General features: G+C 43.0%; 1 protein-coding gene and 1 pseudogene across 1 annotated transcript in view; one reads left to right on the plus strand and one right to left on the minus strand.

The window, feature by feature from the left end:
• LOC100657159 (chymotrypsin-like elastase family member 2A) overlaps positions 1-10,866 on the plus strand; it is a 32,201-nt gene extending 21,335 nt beyond the window's left edge. The window contains exons 8-9 of the mRNA XM_064279931.1: positions 10,154-10,207; positions 10,849-10,866. Of these exons, the coding sequence (XP_064136001.1) occupies positions 10,154-10,207; positions 10,849-10,866 (72 nt within the window). The remainder of the gene's footprint in view (positions 1-10,153; positions 10,208-10,848) is intronic.
• A 1,064-nt stretch (positions 10,867-11,930) lies between these two features.
• Positions 11,931-24,732, minus strand: part of LOC104846181 (caspase-9-like) — a 31,403-nt pseudogene continuing 18,601 nt past the window's right edge.

Raw genomic sequence — 24,732 nt, forward strand, 5'->3', positions numbered from 1 at the left:
CCTGATAGTTCAAGACCTCCACAGCCTTAATTAGAAGAAATCAGAGGCCCTGAAGGAGGTACTCATTTGTTTATAATAACCATAGAAAATTATTTAAAAAAAAGAAAAAAAAATCTGGCGCCAATATTGGGAGCAGCCATTGCTACCAGCAACAGTAGGTAGAAGAGGCAACAACAGGAAGAGTCATCACAAGAATTGGTGCCTGGGTGAGGGGGAAGGAGGCATTGCAGCCTGGTGATTGATGGTGGGAGGAAAAAGGAGGACACTCTGTGCTGATCGGGGGACTTTTTTTTTATCATGGTAAATATATATGTAACAGAACATTTGACAGTTCATTGATCTTCCCAGGTACATTTCAGTGACCTTTATTATGTTCATCATGTTGTACAACCATCACCCTATCCATTCTCACATCTCTCCATCACGCTTAACAGAAGTTCAGTGTCCTGGGGGGACTTGCAAAAACCACTTCCCGGCATTGCCACAGCCTCAATTTGCTCGTCTGTGAAATGGGATAGGGCCTCAGCATTTCAGGAGGCAGAACAAACAGGAGGTGCACTGCTGTGGCAAAGCCCCAAAGAAGAGAAAGTTGGCATCTGGTTTCATTATTTTAAGTTTAATTTGCAAAGAGCAGCTAAATGGAATTAAACTGACACTCCATTATAAAGTAAAATATGACACCATAGCCATGAGCATGTGGTCACAGGAAGAAAAATACTCTGTCAAGTCAAGCAGGTGGGCTGCTTCCAAGTTTCCCCATCAATACTCTCTGCTCCTTCTCCGTTTGTCTGTCTGATGGCATTTCTTTGTCAACAAGTGGTCAGAGGGACCAGACACTCCGGAACAGCTTGTCAGAGAAAATTCTAAAACCAAGAAGAAAGTGGACATGAATTTGTATTTTTTTTTTTTAATTGAAGAAAAGTCATGATTTCATTTTAGCAGAGGAAAAGCTGAGTTCAGCTTTTGAGGTGCCACTGGCATTTCAAAGGAACCTGGCACAAGCCTCATTGTATGGAAGGATACTTAGTGGTCTTTTCCTGGCCAAACCTGAGGCTCCTTTTCTAGCCCCAGCTGCCATGTGAGTCACCATGCAGCTGGTCCTGGCAGTACCTGGGGGACCCAAAGCAGGGGTCTGGGGCAATTGTCCTAATTTGTTGTCCCCAGTATCAGCTATTCCCAGCAACACACACAAGGAGGACAGAGCAGACCATAGCCAAAAGCCATGGCCAGACAACAGAGGGCATCAATGGGGAAAGCAACCCTTGAGAGAGAGCTGGGCAGAGGCCCTGTATTCAGCTGCCCAGTGGCAGCTTCCAGGAGTGGGCAAGCCAAGCTGCCGCCACAGCCAGTTGTCCTCTGCGGAGGCCACCCCCGGCAGCTGCATAGGAGCCAAGTGGAATCCAGCCCAGGGGCCCATCATGGAGTCAGGCACAGCTGCAGCTCTGGGGTTACTTGGGAGCACCTGCCTGGATAAACCAGACGGTGACAAACCAAGGCCGGGAAGCTGCCAACAAAAGGCATGAGCAGGGAAATGACAGGAGGAGACAGGTGGCCAAGGGCATTTATCCTTTCAACAAAGGTTTATGGAGTGTCAGCAACACAGAAACCTGTAGCAGTTACTAGGTTTTTTTTTCCAGCAAGTAATACATAGTCTTTGTTAAGACAGCAAAGTATGGGAGGCTATTGCTTAATGGGTAGAGTTTCTGTTTGGAGTGGTGGAAAAATGTGGAAATAGTGGTGGTGGTTACACAACGTTGTACATGATCAATGTCACTGAATTTTACACTTAAAAATGGTTAAAATGGCAATTTTATGCTAAATATACTTTCCCACATTAAAAAAATAATTTTAATAGTAAAAGATTATAAGAGTGTATCAAGTAAGAAAGTAGAAGTCCCCACTCATTCCATACCTTCATCTCCACGGCCCAAGGATAATCACAGTTCTGAGACTGATGTGTGGTCTTCGGGACTTTATTTATATATTATGAACACACATGTACATAGTGTCTTCCAACCAAAAATAGGATCTTATTCTTCATACCATTCTGCAACTTGGTTTGGGGAGGCAAAGCCAACCTGACTCTATAGACAGAAGCACCACGCCCTTCCTCCACAGCAAAGACTCAAAAACTAAGTAAAACAGAGACAAACATCAACCCTGAAACCCTAAGAGTCAAATGAAGGGATAAAAAACTCAACCAAGCACCAAATGGAATAAGAAAATGACAGAGAACAGAGAGTGGGAAGAACTACAGAGTGGAGGTCCCCTATCAGCTAACAAGGCATGGATTCACCATCTTGGGCCCCTGAGCCACCCCAAGAACAGTGGACGGGGAGTACAGAAAGGCAGCTTCACTGAGCTCCCAGCGGGGGACACAGCACCTGGTAACCAGTGAAACACACTTTCCGACCATCCCACCTTCTTCCCCCTGTGCGGCCTTTGCAGCTTTCCAGCAAGCCATGGTCACTCAGTCAAGGACACACTGGCTCCTTGCAGCTTAGATTTGCCCCGCCCATACAGGCCAGCTTTTTCAGTGCCAGTTTTTTGTGCCGTGGTTCTTTTGGCTTCTTTTCTTTCCTTCTCTCCCTCTCACCTCCTTCCTTTCCTTTCACTCAATCATCTGGCTCCATTTGCCATCTCCACTCCTTCTTGACAGGCTGTGCAGCACCACTCAGCTGGGGAACCATGTCCCTGGATCACGTGGCCAAGCCAGAGGGCTCCCTTGGGGCTTTTTTTTCTTCTTCTTTTTCAGTTTCTTGTCTCTATCATCCTTCCTTTCTTTTATCCTAAACACCTGGTGCCTTTTGCCATCTGTTCCTTCTAGACGGGGTGTGCAATGTAGCTAGGCTGGGGAGCCCCTTCCCTGATCTGCACTGCAAAGCCAGAGGGCTTCCTCGGGGCATTTTTTTTTTCTCTTGTTTTTCTCGGTTTCTTGTCTCTCTTTATCTTCCTTCCTTACCCTTCTCCGGAACACCTGGCATCGTGGTCCAGCTCCATTCCTTCTTTACAGGCTATGCAGCCACATCTTGGCTGGGGAACCACTCCTGGTGGGCTTCTTTGGGACATTTTTTGTCTTCTTTTTTTCTTGGTTTCTTGTCTCTACCTTACTTCATTTCCTGCCCCCCAACTACTTGGCATCTGTTTTTTTTTCCCCTGCTCCCTCATTTTTTTGTCTCTCAACCTTCCTTTCCTTTCTCCTGACCATCTGGCCGCAAGTGCTTTTCACTATTTATTTATTTTTTAATCTAGTTTATCTTTCTCTTCATTTTTTTCCTTTCTTCCACCCACCTAGCTGCATGTTCTGTATCTAACCCTTCCTGAGAAGCTGTGCCACACTCTCCAGCTACAAAGCCATGCACACACATCTTCCCCAAGTCTGCACCACTCCAATGACAGGCTCCCTCAGCACTTTTCTTTCTTTTTTGGCTTCTGTTTCTCCTTCCTGTTTCTCTTCTTTCCTTCACCCACTTAGCTCCACACATCACATCCTCTCCCCTCCCTCCTGCCTATCTGCACCATGCCCTGAGCATTGCACCCCTGAGGAGCACAGGCACAGTCTACCATGGCCCCACCCTGTAGGCCCCAGTACCTGCCGAAAAAATGACCCATCCCAGCCTCTCCCCCTCTGCTGGACATGCCATGCTTCACCATAGCAGAGCAACTGGCCCTTCCCATTGGACAAGGTGGTGAGAAGTATAGTGCCCATGGACCAGCAAACAACAAAGAACGCTCAGCTCACCTGCTCAGACATAACCAAATAAAACAAAACAGCAGGACAAAACAAACAAATGTACAATTAATAAATGAATAAAATAATTACTGAATGTCCTGAAGACAACAGACAATATCAAAACTACCTGATAGGGAATTCAAATCTCTAATATTCAGGGTGATTGAAGAGATGAAGGAAAAAGTAGACAAAAATGAGGAAAAATAGACAAAATCATAGAAAAGACAGCAAAACAATGGAAGAAGTCAGGAAAATAATACAGGAACAAAATGTCAAAATAAACTCACAACTAGAAATCATACAAAAACAGCAATTAGAAATCCAAAAGATAAACAACAAGATTTCAGAAATGGACAGCGTAAGAGAAGGTTTGAAGAGCAGGGTTCAAACAATGGAAGAGAGGATCAGCGAAATTGAAGACACATCCTTAGATACCACTTTGTCAGAGAAAAGGATGAAGAAAAATGAAGAAGCCCTGAGAACAGTGTGGGATACAATCAAAAGCAAAAATGTGTGAGTGATCGAAGTTCTAGAACACGGGAAGAAAACAGAAAACACAGAGAGGATCATTGAAGAATTGCTGACAGAAAACTTCCCTAATATCGTGAAAGATGAAAAGCTGACCACCCAAGAAGCTCAACTTACCCCATATAGGATACTCATCAAAAGAAAATAACCAAGGCACATCATAATTACAATCGCTAAAACCAGAGACAAAGAAAGAATCCTGAGACCAGCTCAAGAAAAAGAAAAGTCACATACAGAGGAGACACAATAAGACTAAGTTTTGATTACTCAGCACAAACCATGCAAGCAAGAAGGCAATGGAATGACATACATGAAACCTTGAAATAAAATAATTGCCAACCAAGAAAAATATATCCTGTAAAACTCTCACTCAAATATGATGGTGAAATTAGAACATTTCCAGATAAACAGAAATTAAAGAAATATGTAAAAACTGAGCCAAACTTACAAAAATTTTAAAGGGAGTCCTTAGGTTAGAGAACCAACAACATCAGACAACAGTCTGAATCTAGGATGCAAGACCACATCAGTCAGATACCAATATAGGTAGTGAACTCTCAAGGAAAAATTTAACTAAAAGATTTACAACAGGGAACCACAGAGGTTAATCTATAAATGAAAACAATGTCAGAACAATAAAAGAGGGAATAAACAGTGTAGGTATAGAACTTCCAAATGAAGACAAAGTCAAAGCAATACCAAGTAATAAAAGACTGGTTAAAACTTAGGAAGATAAAGGTAAATTTCAAAGTAACCACAAGAAAGTTAACAAACATACTCATCAAAATGAGGAAGAATAACATAAAATCTCAGTAAAAACAAAACCTACAAAAATGAAAGAAATGAACAAAAAATCCATAAGCAAAAGTAATTCAGCACAGGAGAGCAAGAGGAACAAAAACAAGTCAGCACACACACACACAAAAAAAGCACTACAAAATGACAGCAGTAAACTCACACCTATCAATAATTATACTGAATATAAATGGCCTAAATGCATCCATAGAGACAGAGAGTGACAGAATGGATTAAAAAAAAAAAAAAAAAAAAACCACATATCTTAGAAACAAATACATAAATTCATTAAAAATCGAAGGATGAAAAAAAAATTTGAAGAAAACACCTACCAAAAAAAAAGCTGGAGAGGCAATAGTAATCTCAGATAAAACAGACTTTAAAACAAAATCCATCATAAAAGACAAAGAAGGACATTATATATAATGATTAAAGGGACAATGCATCATGAAGATGTAACCACAATAAATATCTATGCACCCAATGACAGGGCTTCAAAATACATTAAAAAAAAAAAAGCTAGTAGCACTGAAAAGAGAAATTGATAGTTCTACAATATTAGTAGGAGACTTCAATACAGCACTCTTGGTAAAGGGCAGAACACCTACAAAGAAACTCAACAAAGACACAGATCTAAAGTCCACAATCAGCCAACCTGACCTCATAGACATATATAGAACAATCCACCCAACAGCTGCAAGGTACACATTCCTTTCCAGTTGCACATGGAACAGTCTTCAGAATAGACCACATCTTAGTTTTTTGTTTTTAGGCCACAAAGCAACACTCAACAAAATCCAAAACACTGAGATAATACAAAGTATCTTCTTTGATCACAATGCCATCAAAGTAGAAATTAACAACAGGAAGAGCAAGGAAAAAAAAAATCAATTATATGGAAACTGAATAACACCCTGCTGAAAAACCACTGAGTAATAGAAAAAAATCAAAGATGTAATCAAAAAACCCCTAGAATCAAACGAGAATGAAAACGTATCATACCAAAACCTTTGGAACACAGCAAAAGCAGTGCTCAGACATAAATGTATAGCAATAGATGTACACATCAAAAGAGAAGAAAGGGACAAAATGAAACATTCACAACACAACTTGAACAAATAGAAAGAGAACAGCAAAAGAAGCCCACAGCTACCAGAGGAAAGGAAATAATAAAGATCAGAGCAGAAAGAAATGAAATAGAGAACAGAAAAACAAAAAAAAGAATCAACAAAACCAAAAATTGGTTCTTTGAAAAGATAAACGAAATAGACAAAACACTGGCCAAATTGAGAAATGAAAAACAGGGGAGGAAATATGCAAATAACCCAAATAAGAAGTGAAATGGGAGACATTACAACAGATCCAACTGAAATAAAAAGGATCATAAGAGAGTACTATGAAAAACTATACTCCAACAAATTTGAAAACCTAGAGGAAATGGACAAATTTCCAGAAACACATTAGCTACCCAAACTAACACAAACTGAAGTTCAAAATCTGGACAAACCCATCACAAAAGAAGAGATTGAAAAGGTAATTTAAAAAAAAAAAAAAAAAAAAAACTTCCAACAACAACAATGGCTTCACTGGAGAATTCTACCAAACATTCAAACATTCAGAGAAGAGCTTACACCAGTACTACTCAAACAATTTTGGAACACAGAAAAGGAAGGGATACTTCCAAATTCATTCTATGAAGTCAGCATAACCTAATACCAAAACCGGGCAAAGACACCACAAAAACAGAAAATCACAGACCAATATATCTCATGAACATAGACGTAAAAATTCTGAACAAAATTCTAGCCAATAGAACTCAACATCATACCAAAAACACAATACACTATGAACAAGTGGGATTTATACCAGGTAAAAAAAAAAAAAAAAATTTTTTTTTTTTATGCAAGGATGGTTCAACATTAGAAAATCAATCAATGTAATCCACCACATAAATAAAAGAAAATAAAAGAATCACAGGATCATCTCAATCAATGCAGAAAAGCCATTTGAAAAAGTCCAACACCCATTCCTGATTAAAAAAAAAAAAAACTCTCAGCAAAATAGGTATAGAAGGGAAATTCCTCAACATAATAAAGGGCATCCATACAAAACCAGCAGCCAACATCATTCTTAATGGAGTGAGGCTGAAAACATTCCCCTTGAGAACAGGAACAAGACAAGAATGCCCTTTACAACCACTCTTATTTAACATTGTGCTGGAGGTCCTAGCAAGAGCAATAAGACAAGAAAAAGAAATAAAGGGCATCCAAATTGGTAACAAAGAAGGAAAACCATCCCTATTTGCTGATGATATGATACCATACATAGAAAACTCAAAAGACTACATGAGCAAAGCTACTGGAACTAACAGAAAGATTCAGCAGAGTAGCACGATATAAGATAAACATACAAAAATCAGTTGGATTCCTATACATCAATAAAGAGAATGTCGAAAAGGAAATCAGGAAACCAATACCATTTATAATAAGAAAAAAAAAATTAATAGCCCCTAAAAAATAAAACACTTAGGAATAAATCTAACCATGGATGTAAAAGACCTATACAAAGAAAACTACAAAACACTACTGCAAAAAAACAAAAGAGAACTACATAAATGGAAAAACACACCATGCTCTTGGTTAGGTAGACTCAACGTTGTAAACATGTCAATTCTACCCAAAGCAATCTACAAATACAATGCAATCCCGATCCAAATACCAACATCATTCTTTAAAGAGATCTAAAAACTAATCATTAACTTTATATGGACAGGGAAGAGGCCTCAGATAAGTAAAGCACTATTGAAGAAGAAGAATAAAGTAGGAGGACTCACACTACCTGACCTCAGAACCTACTCTACAGCTACGGTAGTCAAAAGAGCCTGGTACTGGTATGACACATACACTGACCAATGGGACAGAATTGAGAACCCAGAATGTACATCCATCCACCTACAGTCACCTGGTCTTCCAAAACGGCCCAAATTCATCAAATGGGGATAAGGCAGTCTTTTTAACAAAAAGAAAAAAAATATTTTTTTTAACAAAAGGAGCTGGCAAAACTGGATGTCCATCTGCAAAAAAACAAAACAGGACCCATACCTCACACCACACACAAATACTAATTCAAAATGCATCAAAGACCTAAATATAAAACCAAAAACTATAAAGATCATAGAAGAAAAAATAGGATCAATGCTAGAGGCCCTAATACACACATAACTAACAACAAACAAACTCTGGAAGATAAGCTAGGTAACTGGGATCTTCTAAAAATTAAACACTTATGCTCATCAAAAGACTTCACCAAAAGAATAAAAAGAGAACCTATGGACTGGGGAAAAAAATTTTGGCTATTACAAATTCTACAAAGGTGTAATCTCTAAAGCCTACAGGAAAATCCAACGCCTCTACAACAAAAGATAAATAATCCATTTAAAAAATGGGCAAAGGATATGAACAGACACTTCACCAAAAAAGCATTCAAGTGGCTAACAGACAAATGAGGAAAAGCTCACGATCATTAGCCATTAGAGAAATGCAAATCAAAACCACAATGAGATACCATCTCACCCCAACATTACTGGCACAAATCAAAAAACAAAAAATAACAAATGTTGGAGAGGCTGGAGGGAGATTGGAACTCTTATGCACTACAAGTGGGGATGCAAAATGGTACAACCACTTTGGAAAATGATATGGCACTTCCTTAAAAAGCTAGAAATAGAAATACCATATGATCCAGCAATCCCACTCCTAGCAACATATCCTAGAGAAATGAGAGCCATCACATGAATAGACATATGCACACCCATGTTCAGTGCAGCACTGTTTACAATACCAAAAAGATGGAAACAACCTAGATGCACATCAACAGAAAAATGGGTAAACAAACTATGATACATACACACAATGGAAAACTACACAAAGATAAAGAACAATGGTGAATCTGCGAAGCATCCCACAACATGGAGGAATCTGGAGGGCATTATGCTGAGTGAAATAAGTCAATCACAAAAGGGTAAATATTGTATGAGACCACTGCTATAAAAACTCATGAAAAGGTTTACCCAAAAAGAAACAATCTTAGATAGTTACGAGATAGGGGAGGGGTGGGGATGGAAAAACACTAAATGGACAACAGGTAAGTGGTAACTTTGGTGACCGGTAAGACAGTACACAACACTGGATAAGCCAGCACAACTTGTCCAAGGAAAGGTCTTGGAAGCTCCACAGACACATCCAAACTCCCTGAGGGATCGAATTACTGGGCTGAGGGCTGTGCAGACCATGGTCTCAGAGAACATCTAGCTCAACTGACATAACACAGTTTATAAAGAAAACGTTCTACGTTCTACTTTGGTGAGTAGCATCTGGGGTTTTAAAAGCTTGTGAGCAGTCATCAAAGGTACACCACTGGTCTTACCTCACCTGGAGCAAGGGAGAATGAAGAAAACCAAAGACATAAGGGAACGATTAGTCCAAATGACTAATGGACCACAACTACTACAGCCTCCACCAGACTTGGGTCCAGCACAACTAAATGGTGCCCGGTTACTACCACAGACTGCTATGACAGAGATCACAACGGAGGGTCCTGGACAGAGCTGGAGAAAAATGTAGAACAAAATACTAACTCACACAAAAAAATTTTTTAATGACCAGACTTACTGGTCTGACAAAGATTGGAGAAATCCCCAGAGTATGGCCCCCAGACACCCTTATAGCTCAGCAATGAAGTCACTCCTGAGGTTCAGACTTCAGCCAAAGATTAGACAGGTCCATAAAACAAAACGAGCCTAAATGGGCACACCAGCCCAGGGGCAAGGACGAGAAGGCAGGAGGGGACAGGAAAGATGGTAATAGGGAACCCAAGGTCGAGAAGGGAAGAGTATTGACATGTTGTGGGGTTGGCAACCAATGTCACAAAACAGTATGTGTAGTTTCTTCCGTAAACCTTCATCCGAAGTACAATTAAAAAAAAAAAAAACATTTAACAGGTACAGCTTAGCAGCAGCTGAAGACAGGTTACAGCCTCACCCATACGGCATGAAATCCATAAACACTCCCATCCACACATTTCGCGTGTAATTTTTAGGAGTCCACAGGCCCCCTGGAGCCCAAGGAGGACTCCAGGCCAGGACCGCTGCAGGTCAGTGGAAGGCTGTGATAACACCTTGTTCTCCTCAGACAGGAGCTGCCTCTGATTCTAGGGCTTCGAACTGGTTCATTCCAGTTTGAACCCCTGCTGAGAATTTGGATTTCTAACAAGTTCCCCAAAACCCAAGCCCACTGCCATCAAGTCGATTCCAACTCATAGCAACCCTATAGGACAGAGAGTAGAACTGCCCCGTAGGGTTTCTAAGGCTGTAAATCTTTACGGAAGCAGACCGCCACATCTTTCTCCTGCCGACCGGCTGGTGGGTTCGAACCACCGACCTTTTGGTTAGCGGATGAGTGCTTTTAACCACTGTGCCACCAGGGCTTGCTTAACAAGTTCCCAGGTGACACTAATGCTGCTGCTGGTTAGGGACCAGTTCTGTGACTCACTAGCAGGGCAGCGGTTCTCAAAATTTATTATACCTAAGAATCACCTGGGGATCCTGTTAAACCGTAGATTCTGATTCAGTATATCTGGGGAGGCAATGCAAATCTCAGCAGTGGAACAAACCGGTTCAGAGCCCTGTCTGATTCACATGAGCAGTGCATTGCCCAAGAGAAAGGCAGGGAAATTGCCAAGCTCAGCTCTGCAGTTTGGTTCACTTGATTATTTTCTTGTCTGTGTCCCTGCAGGTGATTGCAAATAACTAACCGAAAGAAGTCCCCAGGACTGTTTCAGACTTGGAATGGTTACAGAGGAAAAAATAAAATAAAGTGGCAACTACATCAATCTTACCTTGGTGCGAGTCCTTTTAGCAAACTGTCTTAATGTCCAAAAAAGAAAACCAAACCCACTGTCATCTAGTTGATTCTGACTCACGGAGACCTCATGTGTTACAGAGTAGAACTACTTCACAGGGTTACCTCAGCTATAATTTTTGCAGAAGCAGGTCACCAGGCCTTTCATCTGCAGTGCTGCTGGGTGGGTTTGAACCAACCTTTAGTTTAGTAATTGAACACAAACCATTTGCACCCCCAAGGGCTTCATCCTAACATCACAAAACCAAAACCCATTGCCATCAAGTCAATTCCGACTCATAGCAACCCTATAGGACAGAGTAGAACTGCCCCATAAGGTTTCCAAGGACTGGCTGGTGGATTCGAACTGTGACATTTTGGTTAGCAGATGAGCTCTTAAACACCGCACCCCAGGGTTCCTCCTAATGTCCAGGGGTCCTAAAAGCAAGAAAGAAGCTGGGAGCAGGACAGCCTAAAGGACCTCAGGGATGGGGCCTGGGGTCCCAGGATTGCCCTGCAGTCTCGGGGTCCTTTAGCAAGTCGGGCACTTGGGAGGCACAGGCCGGGAGCCAGGTCTCCTTACTGGTTAACTACATTTCCCTGGACAAGTGATTTCACCTCCCTCGGCACAGGCTTCACACCCCTGCCACCTCCCTAGGACAGGATGGGCGTCAAATGAAATGCGATGGGGAAATGTTTTGAAAAAGGCAAAAGTTACCTCTGTAAGGAAGATGAGTGTGAGCAAAATGAGGGGGGAAAATGGGCAGAAGAGAGTCCATATTCACCTAAGATTTGTTTTTTAAGAATACAACACAGAAAAAAATAGCAAATTGTAAAGCTTCATTCAGAATCCACAGATTAAAGTTGTTCGGGGCCTAGTAGCCCCAAGCCTGCAGAGCTAAGAGATGATGGTTTCTTTGTTGTCAAAAACTCCTACAATCATTGGTTCTCAAGCCCGGCAGTTTTGCCCCCCAGGGGACGTTTGGTGATGTCTGGAGTCGTTTTTGGTTGTCACAACTTGGCAAAGTGCTACTGGCACCTAGTGGGTGGAGGCCAGGGATCCTGCTAAGCATCCTACAGGGCACAGGACAGCCTCCCACCACAAAGAAGCACCCGGCCCCAAATGCCAACAGAAGGCACAGGGGCCACAGGCCACAGTCACTGGCCCAGGAGCCAGCCACGGGTGAAGGGGCCACGTGGTGCCCAAGACGCCCTTCGGCACCTCTTCCTCCATTGCTTGCCCATCCTTCATGTCCAATACGGAAGCCTGTCTGCCCTTATGGGGAAGGAGCAGCCGCTCCACAGGCTACAAAATCCTTCAAAGCCTGACAGCCAGTCATAGGGACATCCAGGCCTGGAGCAGGAAGGCTTGGGGCTGAAAGGTAAGGCAGGGTGTGGGGCCTGGGCCTCAACAAATTTTAAAGAAAAGTTTTTTCCGGAGGAAATTAAAATAAGCCGGCATCTGCTTGTAAATCTCTTTCTCTGAAACAGCATTGGCGACCTGTGAAGACACAAGAACAGAGAGGGCTGTGTGAGTTCTCGTTACTGACGTAAGAATTCAAAAAAGGGGCTGGGAAGAAGAGCCACTAAATCGGCACTTGATAGTGGCAAAAGGACAGTGCATGATCTCACCCCTGGAGTTGTGCTAGGTGTGGCCTGCCCTTGCTTCTCTTCTCTCCTCGGCTCTGCTCAGCAGAGAACAGAGCCGGAGCCTCCCTCAGGAGAAAGGCGTGGTCCCAGCCCTAAAGCCCCTTCCCACAGCAGGAAATACCTGCGCAGAGCAGGAGGGACCCTAGTGTGCTAATGCTCAAAGGCAAGGACTAGACTCTAGGCCCTCAGTGGAGGCAACTGTTAGAGTGGGGTTTTCACTTAGGGGGCTGAAGCTCTATCAAGCCTTCCTTTGGTGGTCTTCCATTAGGGCCTTCTGAGAAGGGGTATGCTAAGGGGTACTCATGGTTCTTGGGCAGTATGACTACACAGAGAGGCAAAGGGTGCCAAGATGGCCCCACAGCCTGCCTCCTTGGTGCCATGCTTGGCCACAGAGCCATCCCACCCTGGCCCTGTTCACCCACACATCACAGGGGAGTGGGGAGAGCTTGAAGGTTTTAGCCTAGGAGCCTCAAAGGAGACAGTGGGGAACGGCACCCCTGGAGATCCCCGAAGGGCAAATGTCACAGCAGGCAGTTCCATCTCACATTAAGAGAAGAAAGAACAGTGACTCTCATGGCAAATCAAGGCACAAAAGCAGATGTGGCACTTATTGTCTTTTACCTTTTGTTTGAGCTTGGTGCTTTCTCAACTCAGGCCAGCGCTCTGCTCGGCACCCCTACCTGCCCTGAGGAGGGCACCCCGCTCACTCCCAACATGTGCCTCCTTCTGCTGGAAGGCAGGACTCACCCTGAGCAGGAGGGTCTGTAGGTCTTCAGAGTCAGCCCACTGCTCAAAGACGCCATCTAGGGTCTCCATGTACCAGGAGCCACTCTTGGTACCCCTCCAGGAGACAAAAACTTAGAAAGAGAAAGGCTGGACCTTGCTGGTGGGCCAGGGCCCCCATGGGTCACCCCCCTCCCTGGGCATGGAGGCTTGGCACAGTTTCAAGTCTAGCAGTAGCAGCCCACATCTCTGCGGCTCTGTCCCCTCTGTGATCTTATTTCATCCTCACAACCATCTTGTGACTTTGGTTATGGTTCCTACCCTCTCGACCAGGAAAATAAGGCTCAGGAAAGTCAGGTGTCTCCTGCATAGGCATTAGAAAACTACCACCTATTCTGTGCCAAGCTCTGTGCTCAGTGACATGCCAGCCACCTTGTTTAATCCCCATGACAACTCCTGAGGTACGATTACATTCCCATTTTAAAGATGAGGAGGCTGAGGGAGGGCCAGGACCGGGGGGAGGAGATGAAGCGCACCAACCCGAGAGCACGTGCCTCCTTAAACTTTGCACCCTAGGCACCGCCTTGCCTCACCCTGAGCAGGGCTCAGAGTCACACAGGTGGCAAGAGGCAGAACCAGGACTCAAGAACGGGTCTCTTATTTCCCCACCACAACTGCCTCTAGGGCAAGTGAGAGGACTCACTGGGCTAGGAGGACGTGTCTCCTGGTGCACTCACCTGGGAAGGTAGAGTAGGACACGAAGATATCACTGGGTGTGGGCAAACTAGCCACGGCGTCTGGCTGGTCGGAGTTCCCCGGGCCTTCTGGGAACGGGCCAGCATCTGACTCGGGGTTACTGCCAGAGGCCCTGTCTTTAGGGGGAGCAGAGGCCACCTCAAATCCATGGTCTTTCTGTTCTGCAAGAAGTAGACACAAACACTAATTCGTCACCAAAACACAGACCAGAGTTCCTTACCTCACTTCTTGGCACCATCCAGCCTGTCCCCAGCCCGAGACTGTTTGATTTCCCCTGAAGGCAGGGTCTCAGTGTCAGGCAGACACAGGCAGGAAACAAAAACAAAGTTTTACTTCAGAGAAACGATAAAAATATCAGATGTGTTATGGACTGAATTGTGTCCCTCCAAAAAGATATGGTGAAATTTTAACCCCCATAACCTGTGAATGTTTGTTTGTAAATAAAGTTTTTAAAGATGTTATCAGTCAACATGAGGTCATACTGGAGTAGGGTGGGTGCTAATTTCAATTCTTTTAAAAGAGAAGAAGAGAGACAGAGAGACACTCGGGGGAAGACCATATGAAGATCCATCAACAAAGCCAAGGAACACCCAGGACGACCAGAGCTGAGAGAGACAGGGGAGGATCTTCCCCTAGAGTTTCAGAGAGCGCATGGCCCTGCCATATCCTCAATGCAAACAACTAGCCTCCAGAACTCTGCGACGATAAATTTCTCCTCCTAGAAGCCACTCAATTTGTGGCATTTTGTTACAGCAGCCCTGGGAAACCAATACAATGCTGATTAGATAAAGTTGGGGGAGAAAAAGGAGAATGTAGAAATTTTACAAGCGGCTTTAAAAACAAGTTACAGAACACTTTGTAAAGATAAATAGATAGATGGGTGGGTAGGTGGGCAGGCGGGCAGGCAGGTAGATAATAGAAAGGAAGAAAAGTCTGGAAGGAAACACCAACTATTAGCAGTGGCTACTACTGAGGAACAGGATTTGGGGTGGGGTTTGGCAGAGGCCTTTCCCTTTCCACCTAAGTATTGTTTGAGGTCATGATTTACAAGATGGTGAAAACGTACATGCGTGCACAGATGTCCATAGACACACACATGTCTACACAGTGCACATGTCCACACATGTCCGCACACGCACACATGTCCACACACGTCCATACACATGTCCACACACATCCATACATGCACACATGTCCACATGTGCACACATGTCCCCATACATGCACACATCTCCACACACACATGTCCACACACATGTGCACACACACACACACGGCACCCCGGGGTACAAAGCTCCTGCACAGGCACTGAGGGGAAACAATGGTAAAGGAAAGATGGGTTCTTCTGTCTTGGGGGCTAAAAGACCAAACTGAGAAAACTATGTCCTCATTTACACTGAGAATCGCACTAAAAAGAGCCACATAAAGCTTGTGTTCCTCTTTTTTTTTTTTTTTTGTAGGAATATAGTGAGGAAAGTGTCCACTGTATCACACAGTATCCTCTCTATGAAAGGGAGCCCTGGTGGCACAACAGTTAAACTCTTGGCCGCTGACTGAAAGGTTGGTGGTTCAAACCCAATCAATGGCTCCTCAGGAGAAAGACCTGGCAATCTGCTCCCGTAAAGATTACAGCCTAGAAAACCCTATGGGGCAAAAAGACAAATAACCCAATTAAAAAAATGGACAAAAGATATGAACCGACACTTCACTAAAGAAGGCATTCAGGAAGCTAACAGATACATGAGGAAATGCTCACAATCATTAGCCATTAGAGAAATGCAGATCAAAACTACAATGAGATTCCATCTCACTCCAACAAGGCTGGCATTAATCCAAAAAACACAAAATAATAAATGTTGGAGAGGTTGTGGGGAGACTGGAACACTTCTACACTGCTGGTGGGAATGTCAAATGGTACAACCACTTTGGAAATCGATTTGGTGCTTCCTTAAAAAGCTAGAAATAGAACTACCATATGATCCAGCAGTCCCACTCCTTGGAATATATCCTAGAGAAATAAGAGCCTTTACACGAACAGATATATGCACACCCATGTTTATTGCAGCACTGTTTACGATAGCAAAAAGATGGAAGCAACCAAGGTGCCCATCACTGGATGAATGGATAAATAAATTGTGGTATATTCACACACTGGAATACTACGCATCGATAAAGAACAGTGAGGAATCTGTGAAACATTTTATAACATGGAGGAACCTGAAATTAGTGAAATTAGTCAGTTGCAAAAGGACAAATATTGTATAAGACCAGTATTATAAGAACTTGAGAAATAGTTTAAACTGAGAAGAAAACATTCTTTTGTGGTTACGAGAAGGGGGAGGGAGGGAGGGAGGATGGGAGAGGGGCCTTCACTAATTAGATAGTAGATAAGAACTACTTTAGGTGAAGGGAAAGACAGCACACAATACGTGGGGGTCAGCACAATTGGACTAAACCAAAAGCAAAGAAGTTTCCTGAATAAACTGAATGCTTCGAAGGCCAGCGTAGCAAGGGCAGGGGTCTGGGGACCATGGTTTCAGGGGATATCTAAGTCAATTGGCATAATAAAATCTATTAAGAAAACATTCTGCATCCCACTTTGAAGAGTGGCCTCTGGGGTTTTAAAAGCTAGCAGCAGCCATCTAAGATGCATCAGTTGGTCTCAACCCACCTGGATCAGAAGAGAATGGAGAACACCAAGGACACAAGGCGATTACAAGCCCAAGAGACAGAAAGGGCCACGTGAACCAGAGACTACATCATCCTGAGACCAGAAGAACTAGATGGTGCCTCGCTACAACTGATGACTGCCCTGACAGGGAACACAACAGAGAACCCCTGAGAGAGCAGGAGAGCAGTGGGATGCAGACCCCAAATTCTCATAAGACCAAACTTAATGGTCTGGCTGAGACGGGAAGGACTCCGGTGGTCATGGCCCCCAGACATTCTGTTGCCCCAGGACAGGAACCGTTCCAGAAGTCAGCTCTTCAGACATGGTTTGGCCTGGACAATGGGTTGGAGAGGTATGCTGGTGAGGAGTGAGCTTCTTGGATCAGGTAGACACTTGAGTCTATGTTGGCATCCCCTGCCTGGAGGGGAGATGAGAGGGTGGAGGGGGTTAGAAGCTGGCGAAATGGACACAAAAATAGAGAGTGGAGGGAGAGAGTAATTGGGAGTGTGTAGCAAGGTGTATATGGGTTTTTTGTGAGAGACTGGCTTGATTTGTAAACGTTCACTTAAAGCACAACAAAAATTATTAAAAAAAAAAAAACCCCTATGGAGCATTTCTGCTCGGTCTCATGGGGTCACTGTGGTCAGAATCACCTCAGTGGCACCCAACAACAATACTCCCTTTTCATGTCAACTGAGGGAGGCAATTTCTTAGGTCACAGTACCAAGGCTGATTCTCCTGAAAAATGCAGCTTCTGTCTTATGGAGGCTGTGGATCTTATGAGGGATCTTATCTTGCTTCAGCTGCAAAGCCAAATTTGCAGGCCATCGCTAGCAAGTAGGTAAGACCTCACCATAAGTATTTCTGGGTACCGAACTTACTCTTATTTTCTTCATTCCTCAGATTTCCCCTCTCTCTATTTTGTTCTACTACATCATTTGTATTTGGTCTTAGCTGCCATCCAGTTGGCCCCCGACTTACAGCGATCCCATGTACAATGGAACAAAACACTGCCCGGTCCTACACCACCATCCCCATGACCAGTTGAGGATCAGACCATTGTGATCCACAGGGTTTTCACTGGCTGATTTTCAGAAGTAGCTCACCAGGCCTTCTTCATACTCTGTCTTAGTCTGGAAGCTCTGCTGAAACCTGTCCAGCATCATAGCAACACACAACCCTCCACAGACAGACAGGTGTAGCTGTGCACGAGGTATACTGACCAGGAATCGAACCCGGGTCTCCTGCTTGTCTTTCTCAAGCTATCTCAAATCCTTTTCTGGAATCAAAGGAGGCGTGAGAAGCATGCCAAATAATGACACAAACTCACAAGTAACAGGATCCGTGGAGACGTTTCTACCTCTGGCCCAGTGATTCCACTCCTGGAAACATATTCTAAGGAAGTAATTCTATTAAGGCCAAAAGCTCGATGTATATAAAGACATTTGTGATCGTGTTAGCCAAAAATTGGATATCACCTAAATGGCTAACATTAGGGAAATGGTTTGGTACATTATTGCATATCACTGAAATGGAACATTATAAAGCCATTTGAACTAGCGATTACAAAGACTGAGGAGATGTAGAAAAATGCTTAAGGAATAATGTGAGACAAGAGAAGCCGACAGCCCGTGGGCCAGGATCCAAGGGTAAGAGTCCAAATGAGATGCCAGTCAGGCTCCTACAGGATTTGTTGTTGTTGTTGTTATTGTCAACTTTTCTGTCTTTTCGGTTTCAGAATCCAAACTCCCTGTTACGGATTGAATTGCGTCTCCCCAAAATGTGTGTCAATTTGGCTAGGCCATGATTCCCAGTATTGTGTGGTTGTCCACCACTTTGTCACCTGATATAGGGTCGCTATGAGTCGGAAGCAACTCGACGGCACTGGGTTTGGTTTTGGTTTTTTTATGATTTTCCTGTGTGTTGTAAATCCTACCTCTATGATGTTCATAAAGCAGGATTAGAGGCAGTGATGTTAATGAGGCAGGACTCAATGTACAAGGTTAGATTCTATCTTGAGTCAATCTCTTTTGAGAAATAAAAGAGAGATGGGAGCAGAGAGACAAGGGGATCTCACACCACCAAGAAACAAGAGCCAGGAGAATAGCGTGTCCTTTAGACCTGGGGTCCCTGCACTGAGAGCTCCTCAACAGAGAAAGATTGACGACAAGGACCTTCCCCCAGAGCCAACAGAGAGAAAACCTTCCCCTGGAGCTGGCACCCTGAATTTGGACTTCCAGCCTCCGAGACTATGAGAGAATAAATTTCTCTTTGTTAAAGCCATCCACTTGTGGTATTTCTGCTATAGCAGCACTAGATGAGTAAGAGAGAGGACTCAAGCCTGCAGAGGGGCCTTCTTAGATCTGTGAAAGTTTTCCGATCTATTCATAGCTTTCTCAGTTCATCCAGGCAGCTGCTTGACTTTGACCATGACCTGGTATCACGTAGACATTCCACAATAAGGTTACCCACTTGTGACACGCTTTTCAGCCCTGGGGCTCGCACAAACTCCTAATGAAGAGGTAGATAACGTGTCAGAGGTTTCTTTCCATTGTTTTAAATTATAACAACAGTGAATTTAAAAATAGCAAAGCAAGAGTCACCAAAATTCCAGCCAACCTTCTGAGGCACCAACACTGACAAAGAAGGCAGACTGTTCTGTATTTCTCCTCCCTAGTTGAAGTGGCACCACCTTGTGGCAACAGTGTTAAACATGTGGTCGCGATGCCTGCCAGGGACAAAGCAGATACAGAACTCAAGTCTGTCCAACTCCAAAGGTGGCGTCTTAATCACTGCACTCCAGCTTGCAAATCTTGCTGTTCCCAGTGAGTTTTCTAATTAGGCGTGGGTGGAAGGGGTGGTTGGGGGGGCAAGGGGGAGTTGTTAGTTGCTGAATCAATTTTCAACTCATGGCGACCCCATGTAACAGAGTAGGACTGCCCTACTGCCCCCTAGGGTTTTCTAGGCTGTAATCGCTACAGGAGCAGATCACCAGGTCTTTCTCCTAAGGACCCACTGGGTAAGTTTGAACCTCCAACCTTTCAGTTAGCAGACAAGCAGTTAACCTTTGTGCCACCAGGACTTCTTAATAAGAGAGGAAGGGGCTGTCTGAACTATTCCAAATTTTGCTCATAGATATTTTTATATGGTTCTATTTCAAATTCAAATAATTAGAATCCACGAAAGACGCACCCCTACTAGGAGCTTTGTGCCAGGCTGGGGACCTGGCTGTGGGGCAGACAGTCCTGTGGCCTCAAAAGAGCTGACCATGTGATGGGCCTTCTCAATTCAAGGAGAAAGTGCTAGGATGGCCCTGGGATGTAGCACTGCCTGGTTCTCCCCCTTTATTTGGGAGATCGCACGAAGGGGCAAGAGACACCTTTCAAACATCTGACCCCTGAGGAGCCCAGAGCAGAAGCGATTTAACCCATTGCCATCAACTCGATTACAACTCATAGTGACCCTATAGGACAGAGTAGGACTGTCCCATAGGGTTTCCAAGGCAGTAATCTTTATGGAAGCAGACTGCCACATTTTTCTCCTGTGGAGTGGCTGGTGGGTTTGAAACACCAATCTTTCAGTTAACAAGTGAGCACTTAACCACTGCATCACCAGGACTCCTTAGAAGGGACTTGCTGGGACAGAATTCTCAGTGTTTTCAGCTTCTACCCTCAAGTCCCACAATTCCAGGAAGCACAATGTTCCCCCCCCCTCATTTTTTTATTTTTAAGAGAAAATCAAGCTATGTGAAGTAGAAGTTAGGTTTAAAGTCAGAGCATACAAGCACATGGCAAAACTACAAATAATCTTTAAAAATCCCTCAAGGCTGAGGTGGGACCAAAATGGTAGAGTAGTGAGACACTTCCAGTGATCCTTCTTACAACAAAGACGCCAAAAAACAAGTGAAACAATTATATTTATGACAAACTAGGAGCCCTGAACATCAAAGGCAAAGTTAGAAAATGGACTAAGCGGCAGGGGGAGGGGAAGATGGTTCAGAAGTGGAGAGGGATTGCGGGACTTAAATAACAGGGAAGCCTCAGGCACCATTCCCTGGAGCGACCGCGATGGGGCTGGTGGTAGCTTTCCAGACGCAGTTTCCTCAGGGAGAGACAGCGAGCCGCACAGCCTACTCACACCTCCGGAACCAGAGAAGAATGGTACTCTCGGCAAAAGCTAAGTATGTGCATTTATTTTACCATGGCCCCAGCCCCCAAGCCAGCTTCAGTGGCTGTCGACTTCCTTGGGCCTGGGATAGGTCTTGCTGCATGTCCTGAGCCATTTTCCTGGCCTTGGAGAAGGAATAAATTAACAATTGGGGGAAAAGATAATCTGCCAGCTCCACTAAGCTGGGGAGCTCAAGACAGAAGCAGCTCCTGTCCAGGGACAAAAGGTCCATGGACACTGAATATTTTTTGCCCCTGCATGGACCCGTGTGGGTCCATTTCAGGAGACTAGGCCCTTGTTGGCAGACTGCAACTGTTTCAGCTGTGCAGTGGAGAGGTGGGCATTTGATGTTTGACACTGCTTTGCCTATCAAACAGGGTCCTCACCTACCCATGTCAGGTTCCTAAGGATGGGCGGCCCCACCCACATCACCTAGCCACCCACAAACGGGGTTCAAGGATAAGGTGTACTTTCCAGTCCTTACAACAAAAAGCATTGGGTGCCCATGGTCCAGCTGCAGAACCCACCCACCGGTGCACTCTAGGCAACAGGGACATGCTTTCCTTACAGACACATGAGGCATGGTTGTCAGCCCCCTGCCTTGTTCAGACCATGACCCCCTGCTGCAACAAGATACCTGTACCTACACCAATTACCCCAACCCCTCTAAGACTGTAGGACAGAGACTGTACCGCACCCTTGATGACCAACAACCTGGACACCTGAGCTGAATCCATACAAGAAAAGTGAATGGACTCCTAGGTTCATATAAAACCCAGAATACCTGGTAAAAACTCTAGCCATCTGGTGATAGGATGTTAGAGCTTCAAAGGAAAAAATAATCAAACTAGCTCACTCAAGCAGCCTATTTAGGCATATCAAAACAAAATAAAGTAAGAAGCTAGGATACAGTAAGCAAACATAAAATAAACTAATACGATAACTTGTACATTGCTTGAAGACAACAGTCAATACCAAATCAGATAAAGAAGCTGATCATGATCGCTTCAACAAGCTCTCAAAACAAAGAAACATGGAATCTTCCAGATGAAGGTGTATTAGTTGAATTACCAGATGCAGAATACAAAAGATTAATATACAGAACTCTTCAAGACAGCAGGAAGGAGATCAGGCAAAATGCAGAACAAGCCAAGGAACACACAGATAAAGCAGTTGAAGAAATTAAAGATGTTATTCAAGAACTTAATACAAAATTTCATAGGCTGCAAGAATCCACAGAGAGACAGCAACCAGAAATTCAGAAGGATAACAAATTACAGAATTAGACAACTCAACAGAAAGTCAGAGGAGAAGAACTGAGGAGTTGGAAGGTAGAATTAGTGAGATTGAAGATAAAACACTTGGTACCAATATATTTGAAGAAAAATCAGATAAAAGAGTTTAAAAAAATGAAGACGCCCTAAGAATCATGTGGGACTTTATCAAGAGAAATAACCTACAAGTGACTGGAGTACAAGAACAGAAAAGGATAACAAAAAAATACAAGAGAATTGTTGAAGGTTTGTTGGCAGAAAGCTTCCCTGATATCCTGAAAGATGAGGAGATATCTATCCAAGATACTCATCGAACTCCACATAAGGTAGATCTCAAAAGAAAGTCACCCAGACATATTATAAACAAACTTGCCAAAACCAAAGATAAAGAGAGAGTTTTTAAGAGCAGCTAGGGATAAACGAAAAGTCACCTACAAAGGAGAGTCAATAAGAATAACTTCAGACTACTCAGCAGAAACCATGCAGCAAGAAGGCAGTGGGATGACTTATATAAAGCACTGAAGGAAAAAAATTGCCAGCCAAGAAGCATATATCCAGCAAAACCATCTCTCACACATGAAGGCTAAATTAGGACATTTCCAGTTAAACAAAATCTCTGGGAATTTGAAAAAAACAAACCAAAACTACAAGAAATACTGAAGGGAGTTCTCTGGTTAGAAAATCAATAATATCAGATATCAACCCAAAACAAGAACACAGGACAGAGCAACCAGATGTCAACCCAGATAGAGAAATCACAAAAATAAATCAAGATTAAAAAAAGGCTCAAAACAGGGAAACAGAGATGTCGTGATGTAAAATAAGAGTACATTAAAACAATAAAGAGATACTAAGAAATGTAGTCATAGATGTTTCATATGGAGAGGAAGTCAAGGTGATATAAAGAAAAGTTAGGTTTAAACTTAGAAAAATACGGGTAAATATGAAGGTAACCACAAAGGAGACGAACAATCCTACTCATCGAAATAAAATACAAAAAAGAGATTCAGCAAAAACAAAATCAACAACAATTAAGAGGAAAAGACAATATATAAAGATAAATTACTCAACACCAAAAATTAAGTGGGAAAAAGAAACTGTCAACAACATACAAAAAAAACACCAAAATAACAGCACTAAACTCGTATCTATTCATAATTACACTGAATGTAAATGGACTAAATACACCAGTAAAGAGACAGAAAGTAGCAGAATGGATTAAAAAACACGATCTGTCTATATGCCACCTACAAGAGACACACCCTAGACTTAATGACACAAAAAAACTAAAACTCAAAGGATGGAAAAACATATATCAAGCAGACAACAATCAAAAAAGAGCAGGAGTAGCGATACTAATTTCTGACAACATAGACTTTGACATTAAATCCACCACAAAGAATAAGGAAGAACACTATATAATGATTAAAGTGACAATATACCAGGAGGATATAACCATATTAAATATTTATGCACCCAATGACAGGTCTTCAAGATACATAAAATAAACTCTAACAGCATTAAAAAGTGAGATAGACAGCTGCACAATAATAGTAGAAGACTTCAACACACCACTTTCTGTGAAGGACAGAACATCCAGAAAGAAGCTCAGTAAAGACATGGGAAGATCTAAATGCCACAATCAAACAACTTGACCTCATCGACATATACAGAACACTCCATCCAACAGCAGCCAAGTATGCTTTCTTTTCCAGCACACATGGAACATTCTCTAGAATAGACCACATATTAGGTCATAAAACAAGTTTTACTGGAATCCAAAACATCAGAATATTACAAAGCATCTTCTCTGACCATAAGGCCATAAAAGTAAAAATGAACAACAAAAAGAGCAGGGAAAAGAAATCAAACACTTGGAAACTGAACAATACCCTGCTCAAAAACTACTGGGTTATAGAAGAAATTAAGGATGGAATAAAGAAATTTATAGAGCCCAATGCAAACACTTCCTATCAGAACCTTTAGGACACAGCTAAAGCAGTGCTCAGAGGTCAATTACTATTAATACATGCACAAGTACAAAAAAAAAGAAAAGGCCAAATCAAAGGATTATCCCTACGACTTGAACAAATAGAGCAACAAAAGAAACCCTCAGGCATCAGAAGACAGCAAATATTAAAAGTTAGAGCAGAATTAAACAAAATAGAGAACAGAAAAACTACCAAAAGAGTTAACAAGACCAAAAGCTGGTTCTCTGAAAAAATTAACAAATTGATAAACCATTGGCCAAACTGGCAAAAGAAAAACAGAAGAGGAAGCAAATAACACGGTTAAGAAATAAGATGGGTGATATTACAACAGACCCAACTGAAATTAAAAGAATCATATCAGATTACCATAAAGAATTGTACTCTAACAAATTTGAAAACCTAGAAGAAATAGATGAATTTCTAAGAAACACACTACCTACCTAAATTAACACAGAGGAAGAACAACTAAAGAAACCCATAACGAAAGAAGAGATTGAAAAGGTAATTAAAAAAGTCCCCCCACCCCCCCCCCAGAAAAAAGCCCTGG

Source organism: Loxodonta africana, chromosome 3, assembly GCF_030014295.1.
Source record: "Loxodonta africana isolate mLoxAfr1 chromosome 3, mLoxAfr1.hap2, whole genome shotgun sequence".
Taxonomy (NCBI): domain Eukaryota; kingdom Metazoa; phylum Chordata; class Mammalia; order Proboscidea; family Elephantidae; genus Loxodonta; species Loxodonta africana.